At 44.2% G+C, this 27,309-nt stretch overlaps 1 protein-coding gene across 5 annotated transcripts in view; it reads right to left on the minus strand.

Moving 5' to 3' along the window:
• Positions 1-27,309, minus strand: part of setd3 (SET domain containing 3, actin histidine methyltransferase) — a 172,102-nt gene that overhangs the window by 20,017 nt on the left and 124,776 nt on the right. For all 5 annotated transcript variants that reach the window (XM_070879564.1, XM_070879562.1, XM_070879566.1 and 2 more), the window contains 4 exons: positions 24,359-24,417; positions 17,999-18,113; positions 15,003-15,077; positions 13,413-13,579 (listed from right to left, as the gene is read on the minus strand). In XM_070879564.1, the coding sequence (XP_070735665.1) occupies positions 13,413-13,579; positions 15,003-15,077; positions 17,999-18,113; positions 24,359-24,417 (416 nt within the window). The remainder of the gene's footprint in view (positions 1-13,412; positions 13,580-15,002; positions 15,078-17,998; positions 18,114-24,358; positions 24,418-27,309) is intronic.

Below are 27,309 nucleotides of genomic sequence, written 5' to 3' on the forward strand. Positions count from 1 at the left end.
GTGGCCACAGATTATAAGATGCACCATCCCTTTCTAATCACTGACAGCCCATTCTGATCAAGTTCATCAATAATGGGGTAAATTTTCCCCCTTGCAGCCGCCAACGTAGAGCTTCGTATACTGGGAGCACAAATCAGATGAGGGTCATCCACCCATGCTTCAGCTCGACCAAGTTCTCATCCATTTAAATTAATCGGCAGTAACGTGGGTGGGCTGCATAATGAATGTAGGATCTCTTGGACCCAATATTCCAATATTGAGCTTCCAATGTGTACATTCTGCTCTGAGACTGCAGAAAAAGTGGAAAATTACCCCTACGATTACTGATCATTAACCTTTTCTGAGAATGTTTTTTTCTCTGATACTTTTGCTGCTCACTTTTCCGTCTAGGCTCCATGCATCTTCCTTCAGCTGGGAAATGAGCTTCAGAGACTTTGAGTTTGATGTAAATGTCATCCTGTGTGTAGCCAATAAAGAGAAAGCCAAGACATATTTACAGTGATTGTTCAAGGCATTGAGTGAGAAAAAGTAAAAAGAAAACGGAGTTTAATCTGAAAGACAGGCCATGAAATGCATTACTGTTCTGCTATGCTGTGTCATGGAGCGAGAGAGCATGGGCTTGTGCCTGCTCACTGACTGAATGGTTTCTTATTGAGTAGGACAGGAACGGAGCAGAAGCCAGGTACGTTCACAGGGAAATATCTCTCACATCATCATATAAATAGAAAGTATCATATGAGGTCCTCAGCATATCAAGGATATACTGTATGGGCTCAGGATGAACAGAAATTGTGCAGGGCCACACTGCAGTAATTAGTGTAGTTTTCATCTCCATGGCAGTTTTGTGCTTTGAATACTTGTCTACTCTTAACTTGTCAAATCCATTTTAGCTGGTACTTTTAAGAAAGGAGACCTTCATCTCCCCTATGTTGATTTGGACCCAATAGCCTGCTTTCAACTCAACTGCAACAGGTCTCAGAAGATTATACGGCTCGTAGAAAGGGTGAGGGATTGGGACTAGCTGGTGATCTTGCAGAGAGCTGGCACGTGGTCAACGGGCAAAACGGATTCCTTTTGTGCTGCAACCATTCTATGGGCCCAATGTTCCCCAACCCCTTTTTTCGGCGCACTTACCTTAAATGCAGCGACTTTGCACGCTGGAAACGGCAGCGAAAAAAAGTGGCCCCAATCCTGCCCGCTCTGCCGAGTCTCCGGTGTCCAAGCGTGGCGTAGCTCTAGTGAAGTGGGGGGTGGAGCAACAGTCCAGCGCAGAAAACACTGCCGGCAGCTGTGCGCATGCGCAGTGAAGTCTGCGCGCATGCTCCTTGCCCTCCCAGCTTGTCCTGTGGGCTGTGAGCAGGACCCTTTGCTCGCAGCCCCTATCCCCGGCCGAAGGGACGCCCTGATCTCGCTGCACCCTATCCCCAGCCGAGTGGCCTCCCGTACCGGCTGGCCCACTGAGTTCCCGGGCTGAGCTAGGACTTCAGTTTTATTTTTTTATTTATTGATGGTTGTGCTTTGTTTAATGAAGAGAGTTTTGATTTGTGGGAGGGGGGTGAGACTTAAAAAAAAACTGGGGCCCGGGCGAGGTAGGACTTCGGTTCTATTTTTTATTTAGTGGCTGTGCTTGAGACTTTAGATTGGGGGGCGGGGGGGGAAAGAGAGGAAGGAGAGAGATAAAGAGCATATTGAGGGGGAGGGAGGAGGAGGAGAGTTTTAGGGAGGGTAGGGGGAGGGGGGGGGGGGCCGAGATGAGAAAGAGTGTCTTGTATACCAGCATCTCTCTCTCTGGCTACCCCACCCTGCGACATCGCGGCCAGCAGCTCGGATTTCTCCAGTAGGATTTACTTCATTTTTATTAGTATTTTAATTGTTTGAGCTTTTCCTTGCAATGTTTGGTGCTTGGTTGTTAAGGTCCTCCCCAGTTCCCTTCCTTCCCCAATCCCTGCCCTAATGTCGACCGAATATCTGCTTTTTCTTCACTGCGCGCAAGGTTTTTCAGAGCTGGCCACATACGCTGACCTAAGTAGATTTGGAGTAAGTTTTAGCTGACCAAAGTGGGATAAATGGCCAAAACTGTCTGGGTAAGTGTCTGGGAATGCCAACTTTTGAAAACAAAATGACTTAAAAAAAAATCGTACCGAACTCTGGAGCAAATATTTGGGGGAAAATGGCATTTTTTTTAAACATACGCCAGAAAAAGCAACTTACTCCAAAACAATTGATGCAAGTCATAGAAACATAGAAATTAGAAGCAGGAGCAGGCCATTCGGCCCTTCGAGACTGCACCGCCATTCCATAAGATCATGGCTGATCATTCAACCTCAGTACCCCTTTCCTGCTTTATCTCCATACCCCTTGATCCCCTTAGCCGTAAGGGCCATATCTAACTCCCTTTTGAATATATCTAACGAACTGGCCTCAACAACTTTCTGCGGTAGAGAATTCCACAGGTTAACCATTCGCTGAGTGAAGAAGTTTCTCCTCATCTCGGTCCTAAATGGCTTACCCCTTATTCTTAGACTGTGACCCCTGGTTCTGGAACTCCCCAACAACGGGAACATTCTTCCTGCCTCTAACCTGTCCAATCCTGTCAGAATTTTATATGTTTCTATGAGATCCCTTCTCATTCTTCTAAACTCCAGTTGATCCAGTCTCTCCTCATATGTCAGTCCTGCCATCCCGGAATCAGTCTGGTGAACCTTCACTGCACTCCCTCAATAGCAAGAACATCCTTCCTCAGATTAGGAGAACAAAACTGATCACAATATTCCAGGTGAGGCCTCACCAAGGCTCTGTACAACTGCATTAAGACCTCCCTGCTCCTATACTCAAATCCTCTAGCTATGAAGACCAACATGCCATTTGCCGCTTTCACCGCCTGCTGCACCTGCATGCCAAACTTCAATGACTGATGTACCATGACACGCAGGTTTCGTTGCACCTCCCCTTTTCCTAATCTGTCACCAATCAGATAATATTCAGTCTTCCTGTTTTTGCCACCAAAGTGGATAATCTCACATTTATCCACATTATACTGCATCTGCCATGCATTTGCTCACTCACCTAACCTGTCCAAGTCACCCTGCAGCCTCTTAGCATCCTCCTCAAAAATCACACCGCCACCCAGCTTAGTGTCATCTGCAAATTTGGAGATATTACATTCAATTCCTTCATCTAAATCATTGATGTATATTGTAAATAGCTGGGGTCCCAGCACTGAACCTTGCGGCACCCCACTGGTCACTGCCTGCCATTCTGAAAAGGACCCGTTTATTCCGATTCTCTGCCTCCTGTCTGCCAACCAGTTCTCTATCCACGTCAATACATTACCCCCAATACCATGTGCTTTAATTTTGCACATTAATCTCTTGTGTGGGGTCTTGTCAAAAGCATTTTGAAAGTCCAAATGCACCACCACCTACTGGTTCTCCCTTGTCCACTCTACTAGTTACATCCTCAAAAAATTCTGGGAGATTTGTCAAGCCTGATTTCCCTTTCATAAATCCATGCTGACTAGGACCAATCCGGTACTGCTTTCCAAATGCGCTGCTATTTCATCTTTAGTAATTGATTCCAACATTTTCCCCGCCACCGATATCAGGCTAACCAGTCTATAATTCCCCGTTTTCTCTCTCCCTCCTTTTTTAAAAAATGGTGTTACATTAGCTTCCCTCCTGTCCATAGGAACTGATCCAGAGTCAATAGAATTATGGAAAATGATCACCAATGCATCCACTATTTCGAGGGCCACTTCCTTAAGTACTCTGGGATGCAGCCTATCAGGCCCTGGGGATTTATCGGCCTTCAATCCCATCAATTTCCCCAACACAATTTCCCGCCTAATAAGGATTTCCTTCAGTTCCTCCTTTTCGCTAGACCCTCAAACACCTATTATTTCCAGGTTATTTGTGTTTTCCTTAGTGAAGACAGATCCAAAGTATTTGTTCAATTGGTCTGCCATTTCTTTGTTCCCCATTATAAATTCACCTGATTCTGACTGCAAAGGACCTACGTTGGTCTTCACTCAACTTTTTCTCTTCACAAATCTATAGAAGCTTTTGCAGTTAGTTTTTACGTTCCCTGCAAGCGTACTCTCATACTGTATTTTCCCCTTCCTAATTAAACCCTTTGTCCTCCTCTGCTGAATTCTAAATTTCGCCCAGTCCTCAGGTTTGCTGCTTTATCTGGCCAATTTATATGCCTTTTCTTTGGATTTAACATTATCCCTAATTTCCCTCGTTAGCCACGGTTGAGCTACCTTCCCCGTTTTATTTTTACTCCAGACAGGGTTGTACAATTGTTGAAGTTCATCCATGTGATCTATAAATGTTTGCCATTGCCTATCCACCGTCAACCCCTTTAGTATCATTTGCCAGTCTATTTTAGCCAATTCACGCCTCATACCGTTGAAGTTACCTTTCCTTAAGTTCAGGACCCTAGTCTCTGAATTAACACTGTCACTCTCCATCTTAATAAAGAATTCTACCATATTATGGTCACTCTCCTCCAGGGGACCTCGCACAACAAGATTGCTAAATTAGTCCTCTCATACTACGCAACACCCAGTCTAGGATGGCCAGCTCTCTAGTTGGTTCCTCGACATATTGGTCGAGAAAGCCATCCCTAATACACTCCAGGAAATCCTCCTCCACCGCATTGCTACCAGCTTGGTTAGCTCAATCTATATGTAGATTAAAGTCGCCCATGATAACTGCTGTACCTTTATTGCATGCATCCCTAATTTCCTGTTTGATGCCATCCCCAACCTCACTACTACTGTTTGGTGGTCTGTACACAACTCCCACGAGCGTTTTCTGCCCTTTGGTATTCCGCAGCTCTACCCATACAGATTCCACATCATCCAAGCTAATGTCCTTTCTTACTATTGCGTTAATTTACTCTTCAACCAGCAACTCTACCCCACCTCCTTTTCCTTTCAGTCTATCCTTCCTGAATGTTGAATACCCCTGGATGTTGAGTTCCCAGCCTTGGTCACCCCGGAGCCATTCCTCCGTAATCCCAATTATATCATAATCGTTAAAAGCTGCCTGCGCAGTTAATTCATCCACCTTATTACGAATACTCCTCGCATTGAGGCACAATGCCTTCAGGCTTGTCTTTTTAGCACTCTTTGTCCCTTTAGAATTTTGCTGTAATGTGGCCCTTTTTGATTTTTGCCTTGGGTTTCTCTGCCCTACACTTTTACTATTCTCCTTTCTATCTTTTGCTTCTGCCCCCATTTTATTTCCATCTGTCTACTTGCATAGGTTCCCATCCCCCTGCCATATTAGTTCAACCCCTCCCCAACAGCACTAGCAAACACTCCCCCCCCCCCCGAGGACATTGGTTCCAATGTCCCAGGAATTTGAATCCCTCCCTCTTGTACCACTCCTCAAGCCACGTATTCATCCTAGCTATCCTGCAATTCCTATTCTGACTAGCACGTGGCACTGGTAGCAATCCTGAGATTACTACCTTTGAGGTCGTACTTGTTAATTTAACTCCTAGCTCCCTAAATTCAGCTTGTAGGACATCATCCCGCTTTTTACCTATATCGTTGATGCCTATATGCACCACGACAACTGGCTGTTCACCCTCCCGCTCCAGAATGCCCTGCAGCCGCTCCGAGACATCCTTGACCCTTGCACCAGGGAGGCAACATACCATCCTGGAGTCTCGGTTGCGACCGCAGAAATGCCTATCTATCCCTCTTACAATAGAATCCCACACTACTATAGCTCTCCCACTCTTTTTCCTGCCCTCCTGTGCAGCAGAGCTACCCACGGTGCCATGAACTTGGCTGCTGCTGCTTTCCCCTGGTGAGCCATCTCCCCCAACAATATCCAAAGCGGTATATCTGTTTTGGAGGGAGACGACCGCAGGGGACTCCTGCACTGCCTTCCTACTCCTGCTCTGCATCGTGGTCACCCATCCCCTGTCTGCCTTTGTGTAACCTTTACCTGCGGTGTGACCAACTCACTGAACGTGCTATCCACGACATCCTCAGCATCGCGCATGCTCCAAGTCAATTATTAAGGATGTCATAGCAGTGCATCTGGAAAATGGTGACATGATAGGTCCAAGTCAGCATGGATTTGCGAAAGGGAAATCATGCTTGACAAATCTTCTGGAATTTTTTGAGGATGTTTCCAGTAAAGTGGACAAAGGAGAACCAGTTGATGTGGTATATTTGGACTTTCAGAAGGCTTTCGACAAGGTCCCACACAAGAGATTAATGTGCAAAGTTAAAGCACATGGGATTGGGGGTAGTGTGCTGACATGGATTGAGAACTGGTTGCCAGACAGGAAGCAAAGAGTAGGAGTAAACGGGTACTTTTCAGAATGGCAGGCAGTGACTAGTGGGGTGCCGCAAGGTTCTGTGCTGGGGCCCCAGCTGTTTACATTGTACATTAATGATTTAGACGAGGGGATTAAATGCAGTATCTCCAAATTTGCGGATGACACTAAGTTGGGTGGCAGTGTGAGCTGCGAGGAGGATGCTATGAGGCTGCAGAGTGACTTGGATAGGTTAGGTGAGTGGGCAAATGCATGGCAGATGAAGTATAATGTGGATAAATGTGAGGTTATCCACTTTGGTGGTAAAAACAGAGAGACAGACTATTATCTGAATGGTGACAGATTAGGAAAAGGGAAGGTGCAACGAGACCTGGGTGTCATGGTCCATCAGTCAGTGAAGGTTAGCATGCAGGTACAGCAGGCGGTTAAGAAAGCAAATGGCATGTTGGCCTTCATAGCGAGGGGATTTGAATACAGGGGCAGGGAGGTGTTGCTACAGTTGTACAGGGCCTTGGTGAGGCCACACCTGGAGTATTGTGTACAGTTTTGGTCTCCTAACTTGAGGAAGGACATTCTTGCTATTGAGGGAGTGCAGCGAAGATTCACCAGACTGATTCCCGGGATGGCGGGACTGACATATCAAGAAAGACTGAATCAACTGGGCTTGTATTCACTGGAGTTCAGAAGAATGAGAGGTGACCTCATGGAAACGTTTAAAATTCTGACAGGTTTAGACAGGTTAGATGCAGGAAGAATGTTCCCAATGTTGGGGAAGTCCAGAACCAGGGGTCACAGTCTGAGGATAAGGGGTAAGCCATTTAGGACCGAGATGAGGAGAAACTTCTTCACCCAGAGAGTGGTGAACCTGTGGAATTCTCTACCACAGAAAGTAGTTGAGGCCAATTCACTAAATATATTCAAAAGGGAGTTAGATGAAGTCCTTACTACTCGGGGGATCAAGGGTTATGGTGAGAAAGCAGGAAGCGGGTACTGAAGTTTCATGTTCAGCCATGAACTCATTGAATGGCGGTGCAGGCTAGAAAGGCTGAATGGCCTGCTCCTGCACCTATTTTCTATGTTTCTATGGCCAAAATTGGGCCTATAATTCTGGCATAAAGGTAGGACTTCTATTTTTTATTTGTTGTTGATTGATTGCTTATTACTTTTTGTGGTTTGTTTAGTGCTTTGTAAGTCTTGGTGCAGGTCCTCAGCTTCCTTGTATTTTTTATTTGTTATTGAATGCTTATTTTTGTGCTTTGTTTAGTGCTTTGTAAATCTTGGTGCTTTAAATGTACTAACCTGTGCCGAATTCTTAACTGCCCGCAATGTTTTTCAGAGCTGGCCACATACGCTGACCTAAGTCGATTGGAGTAAGTTTTAGCTGACCAAAGTGGCATAAATGGCCAAACCTGGCATAAGTGTCTGGGAACGCCCCCGTTTGGAAAAGAAAAACTAAAAAAAAATCATACCTAACTGATTTACTCTGGAGCAAATTTTTTGGGGAAAATAGCATTTTTTAAACTTGCGCCAGAAAAACAACTTACTCCAAAAGATTGATGCAAGTTATCGCCAAAATTGGGCACCACGATTCTAACTAAGGTACTGAGCATCTGCAACTCATGCCAGATTTCAGCAGAACAAACTTCACCAAAATGGCAGATGATTTGGAATATGTAATTTGGCTAATGCTGCTGGGTGGTGATGAGACCAATATAGAATACAAAAGGAAAGTTTTTGAGAACAAGATTAAAATAGTGTGGAAAATAAATATGTACCCAAAGTGAAAAGAAGGAAATGTGGTAAGAAAAAGCCAATGGATATGTACAAAGACAATGAGATGCAAACAGAAATGTTGCTATAAATTAAAGGCATTTAATACTCAACTAAACAGAGTTGAGTACAAGGAACAAAGAAAGAAAATGAAGGCTGCTATTAGATCAGCAAAAAGGCTAACGAACAAAAGAATCGTAGACAACTGTGGAAGTAATAGTAAAAGCTTTTTCAGTTATGTGAAGAGTCAGAGAACTGTCAAAGACTGTACTGGGCCATTGAGGAATGTTCAAGGACACTGGGTATGGCGGAAATATTAAATGACAACTATTAGAATTTAATAATGTTACTAGCAAAATTAGTAATATTAACATAGATGAACATATTGTTTTAGAAAGAATTAAGAACTTGAAAATAGACAGAGCAGTTACGTGAAGATGATTTCTCCCCCGACGGTCCTAAGGGCGATGAGACATGTGCTGTATGAGCCCTTAGCCTATATTTTTAATAGCTCCCTGCACTCTGGAATTGTTCCTATTGACTGGAAGGAGGCTAATATAGTCCCATCTTTAAAAAAGGTGACAAGGCAGACCTGGGTAATGATAGGCCCATTAGTTTAACATCAGTAATAGGCAAGGTGCTTGAGGGAATCATTAGGGATGCAATATATGAATGCTTGGATAGAGACATATTAGGAACACCCAACATGGTTTTATAAAACAGTCATGTCTTACAAATCTGATTGTATTTTTTTGGTTAAGTTGGTGGATGAGGGAAGTCCAGTAGACTTCTAAAGAGGTTTTGATAAGGTACCACACAAGAGGCTTCTCTATATTAGTGGTAATATATTGAGCTGGATTGGGAACTGTCTGGCAGGATGTGGACAAAAAGCAGTTATAGATGGATTTCGATCTGTTTGGAGACTGGTCACCAGTGGTGTCCCACAGGGATCAGTGCTGGGACTGTTGCTCTTTATTAATAGTCTTGATGTAGGTTTGCAGATGATACCAAGATCTGTGCAAGTGTTAGAACTGTAGATGATGCTCGTCTGTTTCAGGCAGATCTTAATATGTAGGGAGATTGGGCTCATGACTGGAACTGGATGTACAATTTAGATAAGTAGTGTTATGCATGTGGGCAGAGCAAACGCTCAACATTCATACACCCTTCAAGGAAAAGCATTAAAGAAAGTGGAGATAGAAAGAGATTTGGGCATACTAGAACATACATCCTTAAAAGTACATGAGCAATGCTGTGAAGCAATGGCTAGAGCAAATAGGGTGTTGGGGTGCATCCATAGGATAATTGAGAACACGATGAGGCGTACTATTTTGTCCTTGTACAAGACCTTAGTCAGGCTGCACTTGGAATACTGTGTCCAGTTTTGGTCTCCTCGCATGGTGGGTGATATTGAGACTTTGGAGAGAATGCAGAGGAGGGCCACTAGACTAATTCCCAATCTAAAGCATCTTAGTTATCAGATAGGCTAAAAGAGTTGGGACTCTGCACTTTAGAGAAGCATAGACTTAGAGGTGATCTGATTGAGGTTTATAAAAAAATGAAGGAAATAGATTGTGTTCCAGTTGAAAGTTTGTTTCAACTAAATATGTTAGAGAGGACCAGGGGTCACAAATTTAAGTTGTGTAAGGCTAATCTCCGGAGATGGTTCTTTTCCCAGAGAATAGTGGACCTCTGGAATAAGCTGCCGTCTCATGCGGTGGATGTTGATTCGCTGAATTCTTTCAAGCGACAGCTGAACCCATTTCTGGCTGTGGCAGACATCACCTCTTCCAGAAGGTAGATACTGCGGGGAATTCAGGGCCAGAGTGATCGCCTGGACTAGTTTTGATCACCAAGATGGATTGGAGAGGAATTTCCCAGAATGTTTTTTGCAAATTTGCCCGTTTTGTATTGATATAGCCTATCCCAGGAGATCACTTGGGTGTCGAGTGGGGTAGAGTGTATATATTGTGATACACAAGGTATTGCAATTGTGTGGGACAGGCTGGATGGACCAGAGGGCCTTTACCTGTCCGTCATTGTTCGCATGTTCATATGTAACTCAACATTTGGGGGGGGGGGGGCTACATTTAAGACACCTAAAATATTGCAGTTTAGGAAGAACATTCCAGTGCACATTTGATTATCCCACTGATCTTTAAACAATATGGCTCTCGTGAGAAAAAGGCACGATCGATTCCACTTAAGTCAGTCTTTTAAATTCCATCTCTATGAGGCTGTCCTTAGGAGCTATGCAAAACATATGTAGAAGGGAGTGGGGTGTCAGAGAGCACGTTGTAGGCTTTTTCTATTAATTACAGAGTAGAGGTTGTGGCATGTCAGACTCTTACAATGAAAGGGCGGTGCATGTAATAAGTGAACACTTGTCAAGGAAAATGCAGAATCCTTGTCGTGGTAATTGCAACACTTTATCTTAACATAATTCCTAAGAGTCTTTAGGGAATCAGACTTTATTATTGTGAAAGCAAAATACTGCAGATGCTGGAATCTGAAATAAAAATAGAAAATGCTAGAAATTTCAGCGGGTCAGGCAGCATCTGTGGAGAGAAAAACAGAGTTAACATTTCAGGTCGACGACCCTTCATCAGAACTGCTGAATGTTCGAAAAGAGCACATTCTTAAGCACTGAAAGGGGGAGGGGAAGAACGAACAAATGGGAAGGTCTGCGATAGGGTGGAAGACAGGAGAGATTAGAGAGACAAAAGGGATGATGGCCGAATTGAAATGTTAATGACAAAAGTCAGAAAAAGGTTAATCTGGATTGGGTAGTAATGAGCAGCTGCCATTATAGACAAAGAGAAAAAAAAAGAAGAAAAAAGAAAAAAACAATAAGATTGAGGGGGGTGGAAGGGGGCCAAAGGTGGCCAGAGGTTACGCTCTGAAATTGTTGAACTCGATGTCGAGTCCAGAAGACTATAAAGTGCCTAAACGAAAGATAAGGTGCTGTTCCTCGAGCTTGCGTTGAGCTTCATTGGAACAGTATAGGAGACCGAGGACAGAGAGATCAGAGTGGGAGTGGAGTGGAGAATTAAAGTGACAAGCGACCGGAAGTTCAGAGTCATACTTACAGACTGAATGGAAGTCTCCAGCAAAGCGGTCACCCAAGCTATGCTTGGGTCTCCCCAATGTAGAGGAGACCACATCATGAGCAGCGAATACAGTGTACTAAGTTGAAAGAAGTACAAGTAAATCGCTGTTTCACCTGGAAGGAGTATTTGGGGCTTTGGATAGTGGGGAGGGAGGAGATAAAAGTGCAGGTGTTGCATCTCCTGCGCTTGCACAGGAAGGTGCTGTGGGAAGGGGAGAGGGTGCTGGGGATGACTGCAGAATGGACCAGGGTGTCGCGGAGGGAGCGGTCTCTTCGGAACGCTGAGAGGGGAGGGGAGGGGAAGATGTGATTGGTGGTGGGATCACGCTGGAGGTGGCGGAAAATGATCCATTGAATGTGGAGGCTGGTGAGGTGAAAGGTGAGGACAAGGGGAACCCGGTCGTGGTTGAGAGGGAGGGGAAGGGGTGAAAGTAGAGGTGCAGAAAATAGAACATTGTCGAGGGCCATGTTAACCACGGCGGAGGGGAATCCTTAGTTGAGGAAAAAGGAAGACATGTCAGAAGCACTAGTGTGAAAGGTGGCGTCGTCAGAGCAGATGCAACGGAAATGGAGAAACTGGGAGAATGGAAGTCCTGACAGGATGCAGGATGGGAGGAAGTGTAGTCCAGGTAGCTGTGGGCTTATAGTGGATACTAGTCGAAAGCCTATCCCCAGAAATGGAGACAGTGAAGTCAAGGAAGGGAAGGGTCAAAGAGTCGAAGATGAACCATATAAAAGTGAAGAAAGGGTGGAAAATGGATGCAAAGTGAATGAAATTTTCAAGTTCAGGGCAAGAGCAGGAAACGGCTCCGATACAGTCATCATTGTATCGGAAAAAGGAGATGCGGGAGGGGACCAGAGTAGGACTGGAACAAAGAATGTGCCACATACCACACTAAAATGCAGGCATAGCTAGGACCCATACGGGTTCCCATGGCAACACCTTTAATTTGGAGAAAGTGAGTGGAGTTAAAGGAGAAGTTGTTCAATGTGAGAACAAGTTCAGCCAGGCAGAGGAGGGTGGTGGATGGGGACTGGTTAGGCCTCTGCTCGAGGAAGAAGCGAAACACCCTCAGGCCATCCTGATGGGGGATGGAAGTGTACAGGGATTGGACATCCATGGTGAAAAGGAGACGGTTAGGGCTAGGAAACTGAAACGGAGAACGTCGGAGGAGTCGCGGATGTAGGTGGGAAGAGAGTGAACAAGGGGACAAAAAATAGAGTCGAGATAGGAAGAAATCAGTTCTGTGGGGCAAGAACAGGCTGAAATGATGGATCTACCGGGGCAGTCCTGTTTGTGGATCTTGGGAAGGAGGTAGAAGCGGGCTGTGCGGGGTTGGGGAACTATGAGGTTGGTGGCTGTAGAGGGAAGATCTCCAGAGGAGATGAGGTCAGTGATGGTCTGGGAAATGATGGCTTGATGTTCAATGGTGGGGTCATGGTCTAGGGGGAGGTAGGAGGAGGTGTCAGAGAGTTGGCGATCAGCCACTGCAAGGTAGAGGTCGGTTCGCCAAATAACAACAGCGCCACCCTTGTCAGCAGGTTTAATGACAAGGTTGGGTTTGGATCTGAGCAAGCGGAGTGCTGCAAGTTCAAAGGGAGACTTTATTATTTGTTTTTCTCACCTGACAGATGGACCCGGGCTATGCCGAAAGCTTGGGGCAGGGGTGGCAGGGAGAAACTGCATTCAAATAGTCAGCCAACAAAAGAACTGCATTTACACGACAAAGCTTCACGTATCACTTTGATGATACATTGCTGATTAAAACTTAAATGTTAAGAACCTCAATCTACTTTTATATCCACTTTGATTACCGAATGTCATGTTGCCTCTTCAATCAATACTGTAAACAGTTATGAATGTTACCCCACCCCCCAGACTACATATTTTACCATGTTTAGAGGCAACCACAATTACCTACCTCTTGGCTTACAGCTGCCACAATTGAAGATGAAGGGGGTAATTTTCTGAGTTCACTACTGGCAGGGAGCCTTACTCGCCAGCTGTATGTTATCAAAACATGGTGGGCGCACTGCCCCTGATTTTCCACCCATTAAAACGAGTGGATAAAAGATCATGGGCAGCACACTGGTGAGGTCTTGAAGTGTACAGACTAGAAGAGCAAACTCAAAAAAACTGGCAGCAAAAATATATCCACACATAAATTGTTTTATATGCCTTATAGGACACATGATAGATAAAGTAAACATAAACCCTTTATAAAATACTTACGTTGGTATACCAGCACGAGCTAAAACTTCTGCTTTCATTGCGTAGAGTCGGTCACTTTTACTCACTCCCAGCTTTATCTTCACTCTGTCGTGCGAGTTGTTATTGAAGAAAAACCCATTGTGTATCACAAATTCAGCATTGGAGCGAGTCCCATAGAAAATGTAGATCTGAAAGATTCAAATATCGTGCGTTAGTTCAGCACAGTGTCTTGGAAAGTGGCAGTCAACCTAAAGTCCCAAATCTTGTGCTCAGGCTTTTACTATGTAGGTTTAAACAAAGTACTGAGAATGTCTGCTCTATCTGAAAGAGGACAGAGTTCTGGCAGTTTTGGCTGAGTTCACAAGTGCATTTTTCAAAACGATTCAGCGATTTCCCACAATTTCAACCTGTTTGCTCGGAGCAGTCCAAAGTAATGTCATAGGAGCTAAGAGCAAGTCCTAAAAAGGTCAACGTCATCCAGATTTCCAAGAATGGCATATGATAGAAATCACAGTCTGACTGTAAAAACAAAGTCTTTATAGCAAGACACACAAATAAAGACAACCATGGTGAGGCATTGGAATTTTGATATTCTTAAAGGAAATGCATTTACGTTGCAATATACAAGTATACAGGATTCAATAGTAGAACTTCCTATTGGCAAACTTCACATATGAACCTTTAAATCCAGAGACTTGAACATATAATCTAAGTTGACACTTCAGAGCAGTACTGAGAGTGCGCTGCACTGTCAAAGGTGTCGCCTTTTGTTTGAGACATTAAATCGAGGCCCCAACTGCCCTCTCAGGTGGATGCACAAGATCCCATGGTACTATTCGAAGAGGAGCTGGGGAGTTCTCTTCAATATTTATCCCTTAGCCAACACCTAAAACAGGTGTGATCTGGTCATTTACTTCATTGTTGTTTGTGGGACTTGGCTGTGCGCAAATTGATTGCCATTTTCCCTACATTATAACAGTGATTTCATTTCAAAAGTACTTTATTGGTTTTAAAGTGCTCTGGGACATCCCGAGGTAATGAAAGGTGCTATATAAATGCAAGTTCTTTCTTTTCTTTCTTTAATGAGCTTGTACTAAATTCATGTTCACGCTATTTCAAAATTTAAAATGATCAGGTCCATGCCTGCGTAAAAATGGCGTGCACAGAAAGGCCATTTGAGTACATTCAGCATTTATACATGAATTTAATTGTTCTAACCTTAAGAGCACAAAATTGCTGAGGGTTTGTAAATAGGTTGATTTAAACTAAAGTGGTTAACAAAATCTAAAGAAATTCATAAAATAATTTTTCATTGATCAGTGAAATCAATCATCTAAATAGGAGGTGGCAGGTGATATGGTGTAAATCCAATTCAAATGTCCTTTGTGCCAATGCACTGGAGTGCATCAACTTGCAATACACATGAGTTAGCAAACTAACCCAATCTTCAGAAATTATAATTTGTACTAATACTTTAAAGAAACAAGGAAAACAGGAATTTCAATAAAGAAAAAGAAATGCCATTACAGTAATAAAATTATTATTTTATTTTTAAAGTGGTTCGGTTTACAAAGCCTTCTAGAAACGTGGAACCAATCATTTTCTTCCTACCTGATCTTCGGCTTTGTAATCCTGTAAAGCAACACATTCGCATCGGTCATCCTCCAGGTTGTACCCAGTCGTGATCTACAAAAGGGAAGGATTGATGGTAAGGTAGGCGTATAATAAAGTGGCACTGAGTGTCACAGAAAGCAGGGATTTCCCAACTTTCCATATCTTGGGCTTCCTTGGGTGTGGACAAAGTACAGCCTGTGTAAAACAGCAGCTAAAGCCAAGGTGCAAATTTCCTCTCCCTCTGCATTTTGTACGGTAAAACAAGTAACAGGTTACACATTCTGTGGACTAAATTCCATTGCATTTTTGCACTTTCAAACTCTTGTTATATAAATACAAGTTGTTCTCATTGGACGATACAAGGAGATGGCTAATCACAATGAATGTCTTTTTTCCATACAAATAGGGTGTGAAAAAACATTTTTTTACTATATGTAATAAACGGATGGATGACTGGGGATTTAGGAGCACAAAGAGTCCCTTATTTGGGGTTTATACCTCCACACACAGACCCAATCACCTCCTATCCACCAAGAAATGTATGCACAATTGATAGCCATCCTGCCTATTCACTAACAGCTTATCTCCATTAACCCTTCCCACTGAAGAGAAGTGCAGCTATTGGCCAGCATCAAGTGTTATCGCTTGAATTAGGAACATAGGATCAGGAGTAGGCCATTCAGCCCCTCAAGCCTTCAAATAGATCATGGCTAATCTGTATCTCAACTTCATTCAACCGTCATTGCTTCTTATCCCTTGATAACCTTACCAAAGAAGTTTGCAGATGACACTAAAATTGGCTGTGTGGTTGATAATGAAGAGGAAAGTCATGGGCTGTAGGAAGATATCAATCTACTGGTCAGGTGGGCAGAACAGTGGCAAATGGAACTTAATCTGGAGAAGTGTGAGGTAATACACTTGGGGAGGGCCAAGGAAAGAGTATACACATTAAACGGTAGGTCATTTAGAAGTGTAGAAGAACAAAGGGACCTCGGAGTGCTTGTCCACAGATCCCTGAAAGTATCAGGCCAGGTGGATAAGGTGGTTAAGATGGTATAAGGAATGCTTGCCTTTATTGGCCGAGGCACAGAATACAAGAACAGGGAGGCTATGCTTAAATATGTATAATACTCTGGTTAGGCCACAGCTAGAGTACAGTGTGCCGTTCTGGTCGCTGTATTACAGGAAGGACGGGATTGCACTGGAGCGGGTGCAGATGAGATTTACGAGGATGCTGCCTGGAATGGAGAATCTTGGCTATGAGGACAGATTGGATAGGCTGGGTTTGTTCTCCTTGGAACGGGAGGCTGAGAGGAGACCTCATTGAGGTGTATAAAATGTTGAGGTGTCAGGATACAGTGGATAGCAAGTGCCCATTTCCTTTGAGGGAGGGGTCAATTACGAGGGGGCCTTGTTTTAAATTGGTTGGTGGAAGGTTTTGAGGTAATTTAAGGGGAAGCTTCTTCACGCAGAGGGTTGTGCGGATCTGGAACTCGCTGCCTGGAAGGGTGGTAGAGGCAGAAACCCTCACCACATTTAAAGGGTACTTGGATGGGTATTTAAAGTGCTATAACCTGCAGGTTACGGACCTAGAGCTGGTAAGTGGGATTAGACTGGATAACCTCTTGTTGGCTGGCGCAGATACGATGGTAAGTACTTCAGGGAATTGAATGTGGCCAGAGCGATCTCCTGGATTAGTTTTGATCGCCTGGATGGGTCGGAGAGGAATTTTCCCTGATTTTTTTCCCCAATTGGCCAGGGTTTTTATCTGTTTCTTTGCCTCTCCCAGGAGATCGCATGGCTCCGGTTGGAGTGGAGTGTAAAATGTTGTGCTGCATGGGGTATTGCAGTTTGTGGGGTGGATTGGTTTGGCTGGATGCTCTTTACCCTTCCGCCATTGTTCATAGGTTTATATGTAACCTTCAGGGCTGCTGACTGAGGCCGCGTGGTTTTGTCGGCCGGCGTGGACACGATGGGCTGTAGATTTCTGTGCATTTCTAACAAAAACCTAGCAATCTCAGTCTTGAAAACTTCAATTGTCCCAGCATCCACAGCCTTTTGGGAGAGAGTGTTCTAGATTCTTGCTACCCTGTGAGAGAAAAAGTGCTTCTTGATTTCCCTCTTGAATGGCCCAGCCCTAATTTTGAGATTATGTTCCCTTGTTTTTGATTGTCCCGTCAGAGGAAATAGTTTCTCTGTACCCTATCAAATCCTTTAAAACACTCAATAGCGTCCATTAAAAGCACATCAAAGGTGACATTGCACTAGTGTCAGCTGTGGCTCAGTGGGTAGCACACTCTCCTTTGAGTCAGAAGGTTGTGGGTTCAAGTCCCACATAAATCTAGGCCGACACTCCAGTGCAGTGCTGAGGGAGTGCGGCACTGTCGGAGGTGCTGTCTTTCGGCTGAAACGTTAAACTGTGGCCCCGTCTGCTCTCTCAGGTGGACGTAAAAGATCCCGTGACATTATTTTGAAGAAGAGCAGAGAAGTTCTCCCCGGTGTCCTGGCCAATATTTATCCCTCAATCAACATAACAAAAACAGATTATCTGGTTATCACATTGCTGTTTGTGGGAGCTTGCAGAGCGCAAACAGGCTGCCACGTTTTCCAATTACAACACTGACTACACTTCCAAAGTACTTCATTGGCTGTAAAGCACTTTCAGACATCCTGTGGTCGTGAAATGCGCGATGTAAATGCAAGTCTTTTCTTTTACTGCATCAGAAGTCACGGAGCAGCACAAGCTGCGGCCGTGGAGAAGTCTGCGGCCCAGGTCATTCTGGATTGCTGGAGGAAGCAGGCAGGTCAGGGTGGACGGCAGTAATGAAGGTCTAACAGGCAGGCAACTGTTTAGCTTTATTTGAAAAGACAGTGCTATGTCACTGCTTGCTGGAAGCTACAGAAATGTAAGAGTAGATTGCTCAATTTAGAGGAAACTTTAGAAGATACAGAATAAAGTCCCTTTTCGTGCCTATGTGGATGCTTTCACTCACCAAGCCATTGGTGTGGTTACACATATCCCACAGAGGTATAAGGGCCAAAGTGACCCGGGAACCATCTTCAGTTGGAATTTGGTTCTGGCGGGTCATAACCGAAGAGACAGCCCATCTGTAATGAAACAGAAAAATGGAGCAGTTATGAATTTAGAAAGCAAGTGTTTATATACATTTGTAAGTTCAAGAATGCGGCACAATGCTTTCATAAATCAGAACTCATACACGCCTCAAGGGCCAAGCCACTGCCCTTCAAAAAGCTTCCAAAAAACATCTTTCTTTGAGCATGTTTTCAGACATTCTCCTCTTCCTCTTCCCCCTCCCCCCAACAAATGCTTCCCATGTCCTACTCAGCAACCTCCTCTATCCCTTACAAAGCACTCTGACACTGCATGCGAGAAGCACTATATAAACACACGTTGCTGTCTGTTTATATACCCTGTCAGAGTGTATTCACCAGTCATTTTTCAGACACCAAATCTCATAAAAGGTTCACACCACAAACAATAAACAGTTTTTAAGTGAGTACTAAAACGGCCTGCAACTCAGCAGTGCTCGTCTTTCAGGTTAATTTCTCCTTTAATCCTGTGACTGAAGGTACTATTAATGGCAAGCACTTAAAGTGTAGACCATATTCTAAACTTATAAAGCAGACACTTTAAAACTATTTGCATCTACAAAACGCTGCTCATTGCACTCTACAAGCACAGTAAGTTGAGATGAGAACCCATTTAGGTTCTAAGGTTTATTCCTGCTCCTATTTCCTATGTTCTTATAAGCAAAAAAAAAGGCACTTGGAGCACATCTTTGACAGATGACTGTGTCACCTATGGTTTTCTGCCAAGTCTCTCACTGCTTGCCTTTGTTTCACAAACATCAGACCCGGCCTGTGCTACTGTGGGAAGGCACCAAATGCACATCAAAGGATGGAGAGAGACATGAAGAATAAATTCAAAAAGAAAGTTGCACCCAGTTCAGAAACAATAGTTCAACATGACATTAGTGAAGGCCTTGGTCAGTCTGAGGACACCAGGGGTACAATTGTTGCAATCTTCTGTTTGATCAGTCTTCACAGAACAAAAGAAAAACTCCTTCGCCCCCAGCTCCTGCTCTCTCACCACCACCTCCTATGCATACACCCTCCATGATGAGCTCAGTCTTTATGTTAGGTGTATAGCCATGAGGTATTAAATAACCAATAACAAAAAAAGTAGATTAAAGCTTTGACCGTAATCCATTGTCTTGGGCTCAATTTTCCCTGTTTTTTTGGCCTAAATTTAAAAATCCAAGTTTCCCCAATCTTTGTGCGCTAGCATAACTCAGTTAGTTACGATTTGTTTAGGTTTTTTTTGCGTCATGGGGGCGTAATCTGATGTCTGCGCCAGATTTTCACAATTGTGGAAGTTTGGCCAATTTAAATTTCTCCTATGACAGCGTATGTGACCATTCCCGAAAAACCTTCTGGGCACTTAAGAGAAACCAGCGCAATTAAAAAAAATTGGAGCAGATAGATGCCATTGTTTTTATGCAAATTTTTGGAGGGAGTCAAGAACACAAATATCCATAATCAACCTATGGAAGGCAAACGGAAGGCATGAGAACTTACAACACGCATCAAATGAAGCCCAGGGGGGTGAGGGACTGTGGAAGGCGAATGGAAGACACGAGAAGCCCAGGGGGGTGTGTTTCCCGATCATTGCGCCTGCTCAGACCTGGGTGCAGTTCATTCTGGGGCGTTGACCTTGGGGAGAGAGAACAAAGAACCTTGTCCTGCCTGCCGTTTTGAGCTTCTTGCAAAGGTAGAATTTAATCATGAGGGCAATACTGACAATGCCATACCTTGTGCAAGCCTTCTGCATGATGGTGCTGCAGAGGAGACAATTGATTCAACATCATTGCATGAAGAACCTCAGAGCACGTAGGGTGATGGGCAGGAGGCCTTACCCACATCAGGTATACCGAGACAGGCTTTCGTACCTGCACCCGAGTGATGTTGACTGTGTCAGAAGGCTGCGTTTCCGCAAAGAAGTTGTAACTGAGATCTGTGAGTCAGAAAAAGCAGACCTGCAACCTAGAAGCGTCAGGAGGACTGCTTTGTCAGTTGAAGTTGAAGATTACAGCTGTACTTTCATTCTATGCATCTGAATCGTTCCGAGTTACAACTGGAGATGTCTGCGCCATTTCTCAACATGCAACACATATCTGCATTCGGCAGGTCACTGCTGCACTATATGCCAGGAGGAATGACTACATAAAGTTCCCAATGACCGCCCAGACAATTCGTGAAAGGGCTGTGGGCTACTCCAGGATTGCTGGCTTCCCAAAGGTACAGGGCTGCATTGATTGTACCCACATCGCTTTGCGAGCACCTTTGGAGGATTCAGAAATGTACAGGAACAGAAAAAGCTTCCACTCCATTAATGTGCAGCTCGTGTGTGACGACATGCATCGCATATCAGTTGATGCAAGATACCCTGGGAGCACCCATGATACGTTCATCCTACGCAAGAGTGTTATATCTGCAATGTTTCAGCAGCAGCCAGATGGGCAGAGCTGGCTACTGGGAGACAAAGAGTGCGGCCTCGCCACCTGGTTCATGATGCCCCTACGCGTAACCCGGATGGAAACGGACCGGGAATAGAACATGTCGCACAATGCGACACACAGCATAAGAGAGGACCATTGGCATCTTGAAACAGCGTTTCCGATGCCTGGACCATTCCGGAGGCTACTTACAATACTCCTCTGAGATTGTCGGTAAGTTCACTGTTGTGTGCTGCATGCCTTGGCCATCATGAGGCAGCAGCAGCTGGGAGTAGAAGACCCACCTGAGGTGAGAGTGGCTGATGATGATGATGATGATGATGAGGAGGAAGATGCAGATGACGAGGACGACGACGGGGAAGCCATGCAACTACCTGAACCCGGATCATGACGGTGGAGGAGGGCAGGCCATCGTTCATACACCTTTAACGATTGCTCGAGCCTTGTGCCAGGAGTTCATCCGTGAACGCTTTGCTGCCTGAAGGCTCAGCGGCAACTATTCCACATGGACCATGTTTACTGTTTGGACCTGTTCCGTAATGTTATGTTGCGTTAGTGGAACAAATGATTGGAATGATTCTTGTTTACTTCAAAAAGTTGTATTAATAATGGAACAAATAATGGAAATGATTCAGTTATAATGTAAAATATATTTTATTCAAAAGTTTAACATTTGTTTGTACTTAACTTTAATCAAAAATATTCTTGAATCAAACTTTAAATTTTTCAGTTAAGATCACTTGCAAACTTGTTAGCTTGTAAATTTACATAACTTCCAAATAACTTTTAATTTGAGAACAATTACAACAGTAAGAATAACAACAACAGCAAAGAAAGGCTGCACCCACTTCTCCTCCACCTTATTCTAAGACCGCCCGCTGCACTTGGTCTTGTTGACTCCACTCCTCAGTGAAGATGTTAACTATGACTTGGAATTCAGTCTCAATGTGCGCAGACGCAAGCATCGTCTGCGTACTGTAGTTCGACGACAGAGATTGGGACGGTCTTGGATCTGACCTGGAGATGACTACGGTTGAATAGGTTCCCATTAGTTCTGTAGTTCCACTGTTGAATAACAGTGTGTCAATGACCTGCAACATTCCCTTCCTCATGTACACGGACAGTGTTTGAACTACCTGAAACATTCCCTCCCTCATGTGCACCAACATTGTTTCGGCTGACTGAGACATTCCCTCCCTCATGTTCCCGCAGTGTTCCCATTTCTTGTGAGACAGTTGTTACTTCTCCTGACAGTCCCAATACCTCATCACCCACCCCACTGATGGTGTCCAGGAGTGATTGGGTAAGGTCAATGATCTCCACACTCATTGCCAGCATCTGAACCACATCTGTTAGATCCTGCACCTCAGGAGAGAACTGTCCAGCTCTCCTTCCCCTCCTCACCCTGGGTGTGGCTCGTTGCATCCCACTGGGACCCGCAGCCTTGGACAGTGGGGCCCTGGGTGTGCTTTGCTGCATCCCACTGGATGGCGGGAAACAATGGAATGTCCCACCAACACTCAAACCACTCAGGGAAGGGCTGGTACCTCAATGAGTGGCACCTGCACCTCCTCTAGAGTGAGTACAACAGTGGGGCCTTCATTCAACCTCTCACCCTCCTCCTCTCCCCCATGCTCTTGGTCTGGAAAGTGGGATTGGAAGATGTTCTCTTCAGTCTCAACCGCGTCTGAATCTTCTTCTGCATCATCAGGGTTGGCCTCAAATTATGCAAAATATAACAGAACAGACAAATAGTTAGCAGCAGAGGAGGGGACAGGGTGGGTGGCATGAGTAGGCTCACACAGCGCAGGCAGCAGGCGGATTTGAAGGACTATGATGAATGATAGCACATTGCATCAACCGAAGCGTAGCTGACGGAGACATCCCCATGAACCGAAACATGGCTAACCCATGCAGTACTTAACATTTAGCAAAGCCAGACTGTGGAATTTGCAGGACTTATCCTCTCCCTCGATTGTGGGCCCGGCTTGTTGGTTGCTTTTCTCCAGGCAGGACCCATCAAAAGCAGCGACCATCTCTTCCAAGGGTGCCAGTGGCTGCAGATTTGCCGGACCGCCTCCTGTTCGAGTTCTTTCTCGTTTATTGTGTGCCACTTTCCTCTGCAAAGATGAAAACATAACTTTTTAAAGAGAGGGTATCTTTCTGCTGGGTGGCACATATACAGCTGGTCACATTTATAATTGCAATTCCATTGAATAAATGAAAATATTACTTACACTAACTACTTGACCAAGGTCCTGCCACTTCTTTTTGCACTGGCCTCCAGACCTCGGGGTGGTCACCATTGCACAGTAATCTTGTCAAGTTGGTTCCAGCATTTCTTCATTTCTTTTGATGGAACTTTTATGTGAACCCTGCTGGTGTCCAGCTCGTGCCATCTGCCCTTATTCACAGTAACTAGTGCCTCCACTTCATCCTGCAAGAAATTCTTGGTCCTTGCGCGCGTTGCATCTTGTATTGAAGCTCCGATTTTTCCAATGAGAATTTAAATTCTCACACACAACTGGCTCTTTAAAAATTGCCGAATGCAGACCGGGAGCTGTACTGGGCATGCGCGCTCATAGCAATCACGTCAAAATCATCATTCTCCCCCCCCCGCCACCCCCACGAGGCTACAGGACAGGATGCGTGGCGCCAATTTCAAAAAATAGAACGGGGAAACTGGCTACTTTTTGGAGGGAATAGTCGGGGCCAAGAAAAATGGGCGTAACTCTGACAATACGCCAAAAAAACAGCATGGGGAAAATTGAGCCCCTAGAATGGAACATATAAAATTCTGACAGGATTGGACAGGTTAGAAGCAGGAAGAATGTTCCCAATGTTGGGGAAGTCCAGAACCAGGGGTCACAGTCTAAGGATAAGGGATAAGCCATTTAGGACCGAGATGAGGAGAAACTTCTTCACTCAGAGAATTGTGAACCTGTGGAATTCTCTATCGCAGAAAGTTGTTGAGGCCAGTTCGTTAGATATATTCAAAAGAGAGTTAAATGTGGCCCTTATGGCTAAAGGGATCAAGGGGTATGGAGAGAAAGCAGGAATGGGGTACGGAAGTTGCATGATCAGCCATGATCATATTGAATGATGGTGCAGGCTCGAAGGGCCGAATGGCCTACTCCTGCACCTATTTTCTATGTTTCGATGTTAACCTTCAGGATTGTCCTAGAGTCTCCAGGAATTAAAGATCAGCCATCGAAGAGCTGAATGACCTACTTCTGCTCCCATTTCTTATGTTCCTGCTGTGAACAATCCAGTAGAAAAATTATACAGGCGTTAAAAAAAGTGTGTCTTCATTTTCCCATTTTTTTTTAGCACATTTGTTCATTACTTATAAAAATATTGACAGAGTGAAGCAGTTGGCGGTCATGTAATGAAACTTCAGTGACAAATAAGACCCAGTAATATGTCCACTTGCATTACCTACTAATGCCAGAGTGGGTCTGATAAACCAAGTGAGTCTTCAGTAAGTAAGCTGCCACATCTTCGAAACGTTTCTCACCACATCTACTTTGAAAAAGTACTTTCGGATTGTTGTTTTTGAAAAGTGCTATATTTCACTCACTCTCAGTGTTTAAGTCAGCACACATTACATCTTGGTAGTTGGATGATGAGTCACCTTATGATGAAGTAGATGGATTGTAAGTACAGTGGGGTTCCCATTATTAAAATGAGGCACTAACTCGATGCACTTGCTGCAGAACATGTTTCACAACACTATTTCATTGTACTGGTATTAAAAAAAATAGGAGTCTTCCTTTTTGCAAATTCTTTCGCCAACATTTTATTGTAAATACTAACCTGTAGTCATCAAAGGTGAAGGACTCCTTCAAGGGCAGTTTGCTCGCATTTGGATGGGTCTGGGAATCAAGAGTTGAAAGAGCAGCGAAAGGGGGAAGAGAGCAAGAGAAAGGGAAAGGGAGAGAGGGAAAAAAAAAAGCACGAGTCAGTCAGCAGAATTTCATTACTTAGCAGCCTAACAGATACTAACAAGAGCCAAATGAAGCAAGAGGAGTCCAGCCGAGCTACGGCAGGATCATCATGCCATAATGCTCCCATACATCACTGTCAACTTAATTTGTTGTGCCCAGCAGCTGTCATAAATCTGCTCCATCAACTCCTGCAAGCAGAACCCACCAGCAATACAAAAATAAAACTTAGGGCCTGTGACAGTAACACAATCTGCTGCCAACAAGTCCTTCATCAGCCTACCGAATGTCACCTCTTTTCCAAAAGCGTTCACTTGTTGACACTGGCAGAGGCCCGGGAGACGGATTTTTTTTTTTTATGGACTGGGAGTCTTTCCTTGCACTGCGCTCTGATGCAGTGCTACTGTCAGTGGCACTCTATGTAGCGTGCAATTTCTTCCTTGATGCATTAGCATCAGAAGTTGGGGTAATTCATCATCTCTCTCAATAGTATATTGGCTGGCATCAGGAGTACAGTGGGGGGGGGGGGGGGGGGGGGAGGGGGGGCACAGAGGTTTAAGTAGCTGTACCGCAAATCAATTATACAACAAAAGCCAGCACAGATAATGCAATTTTGGCCAAACTGGAGATCACAAAAGACTGCTAATTGGATGCTAGCTCTGCTGTGCTTTAATTTGGGGGGGGGGGGGCAGCAGTTTAATTCTGCTTTCTTCCTAGGACAGGAGTGTTAAAGGGGACTACAAGTAACAATATTCCTTTTAATGATTGTGTACATAGGCAGACTTTAAAAAGCATCAAATTAAACCTGATTCTTTTGTCATTTTCTTCTCCGAAGGATGACTGTACACAATTTAAGTGGGTTAAGAAAGAATTATTGCACATGTGTACCAGATTCAATAGCCAACAAGCTTTCTGGTGGAATATTTATCCAGCCTGATTAAGGCAGCTTCCTTGAAGACTACCTTTATGCTGAGATAAATAAAGTAATGTTATTTTCGATGCAATAAACTTCTGTTTCCACTCAAATGTGATGGAAAAGGCATGCGGTGCTTGTATACACGATTCTTTCTCTCTCTTTCCCGCCCCCCTCCGTCCTCAACATGATGTACAGAACTGAAAATCTCTCTGGGTGGCTTTTAGATCTGTTGTGGATGAGGAAGAATTTGATAGCAGATTCAAGTTCTTCATGTTCCTGGACTGCAAACCGGCAATTTCAGACAGACTACAAGTGTCACGTGAGACATAGAAAAATGCACATTAGTGTAATAGGGATGCTCTGTAGGAGATTGGGGTGAAAGTACACTATGGAGGCAGAGAAAAGCAAGCCACACTCTGCATATGTCCCAGGCACTGTGCTATTGCAGACTCGGGAGCACGAAATGCATGTTAAAAATGGGCAAGTGCTCTATTCTCTAGCACTGGCGCACCTCAATTTCAGAAAAATTCCCAAGCTGTTATAGAACAGAAAATTATTAATGTTATGACATAATAAGTTAGCTGATAGCTGCTGTGAGGCAGAACTTCATAACGATACCATGACTGGGACTAGTGATTGATCTGTTGAAATAAGTTGGTAGCCCACCGTTCACTATTGCGTATTCTCAATCAACAGGCTGCTGTTCACTAAACAGACTTCTGACAGGGCGACTGGCCAAGTTTTGTTGAGATTGATTTAAGTTGAGCCCGTCAATGGAATCAAATTAATACTGAAGATCTGATGTAATTCTTTCTGGAACTTCATGATCCAGAAGGAGGGTAGAAAGCATCTTTAACTCACATCCATCTCAAGTACAAGGACCCACCTGAAAGATATCTATCTGTGCCTGACTGAATCAAGAGTCAAACAAATCACTAACCCCACGAACATGTGACTAGTCCATCGAATGCATGTCCCTTATGCTATACTTCCATGTGTAGCGGGTGGGGGAAGAGAGTCTATAACACCATTATGCAGAAAATACAAGCATTAGTCTCTTTTAAATTGACAAGCTGTCTTTTCTTCTGGACACTACACATCAGCGATGCTATCCAGTAGTTCCACTTCTTGCACTTTGCTTTTCCCCAACTTGATGCAAGGCTCAAAGAAAGGTACTCTTCTTCAATCCAACAATGAAAAGTGTTGAGAAACCTTATGAGCTGTTCCGCCTCCTGCAGCATAAAAAGGATCATTGAATTTTTAACTTTGTGCTCGGATTTCTATAACTTTTTGTAGTCTTTGTAACAAATTCTGTTACATAAGAAATAGGAGCAGGAGTGGGCCATACGACCCCTCGAGCCTGCTCCGCCATTCAATAAGATCATGGCTAATCTTCGACCTCAACTCCACTTTACCCCCCATTATATCTCTTGATTTCCTTAATGTTAAAAGAAACACTAATTCCTTTGAGTTGTTTGTACAGTAGACTACTTGCTACTAATAAATGCTCTCCATTAGTTTAAAATAAATAAACCACAGACATTGTAGCAAAATATGCTTTGACAAACAAAATACTGATATTTAAGCTGAATTTTCTGAACTAAATGGAAGTCAGTAAAGATTAGAAGTTCAAGATCCATAGCTTGTTCCACCACAAAGGTCATCAGGTGTTGGCAAAAAACATAGCGGTTTTGTCACCTAAACCTGGGTGTCCAGCTAGCGGTTGTATTGGATATCCTCACTCTTCCCTGAAGTCACCCTTGGTATGAATCCCGTCTGACATGATACTTAACAATCTACAGACATGTAAACCACTGCAACCTTCACCCCTCTTCATCACATGATCAGCCTTTGTTCCTCACTATCCCAGCCATTTTAGTGTCATCATACATGCTCCCAAAAGTCCC

This window comes from Pristiophorus japonicus, chromosome 4 (genome assembly GCF_044704955.1).
Source record: "Pristiophorus japonicus isolate sPriJap1 chromosome 4, sPriJap1.hap1, whole genome shotgun sequence".
Classification (NCBI taxonomy): Eukaryota; Metazoa; Chordata; class Chondrichthyes; family Pristiophoridae; genus Pristiophorus; species Pristiophorus japonicus.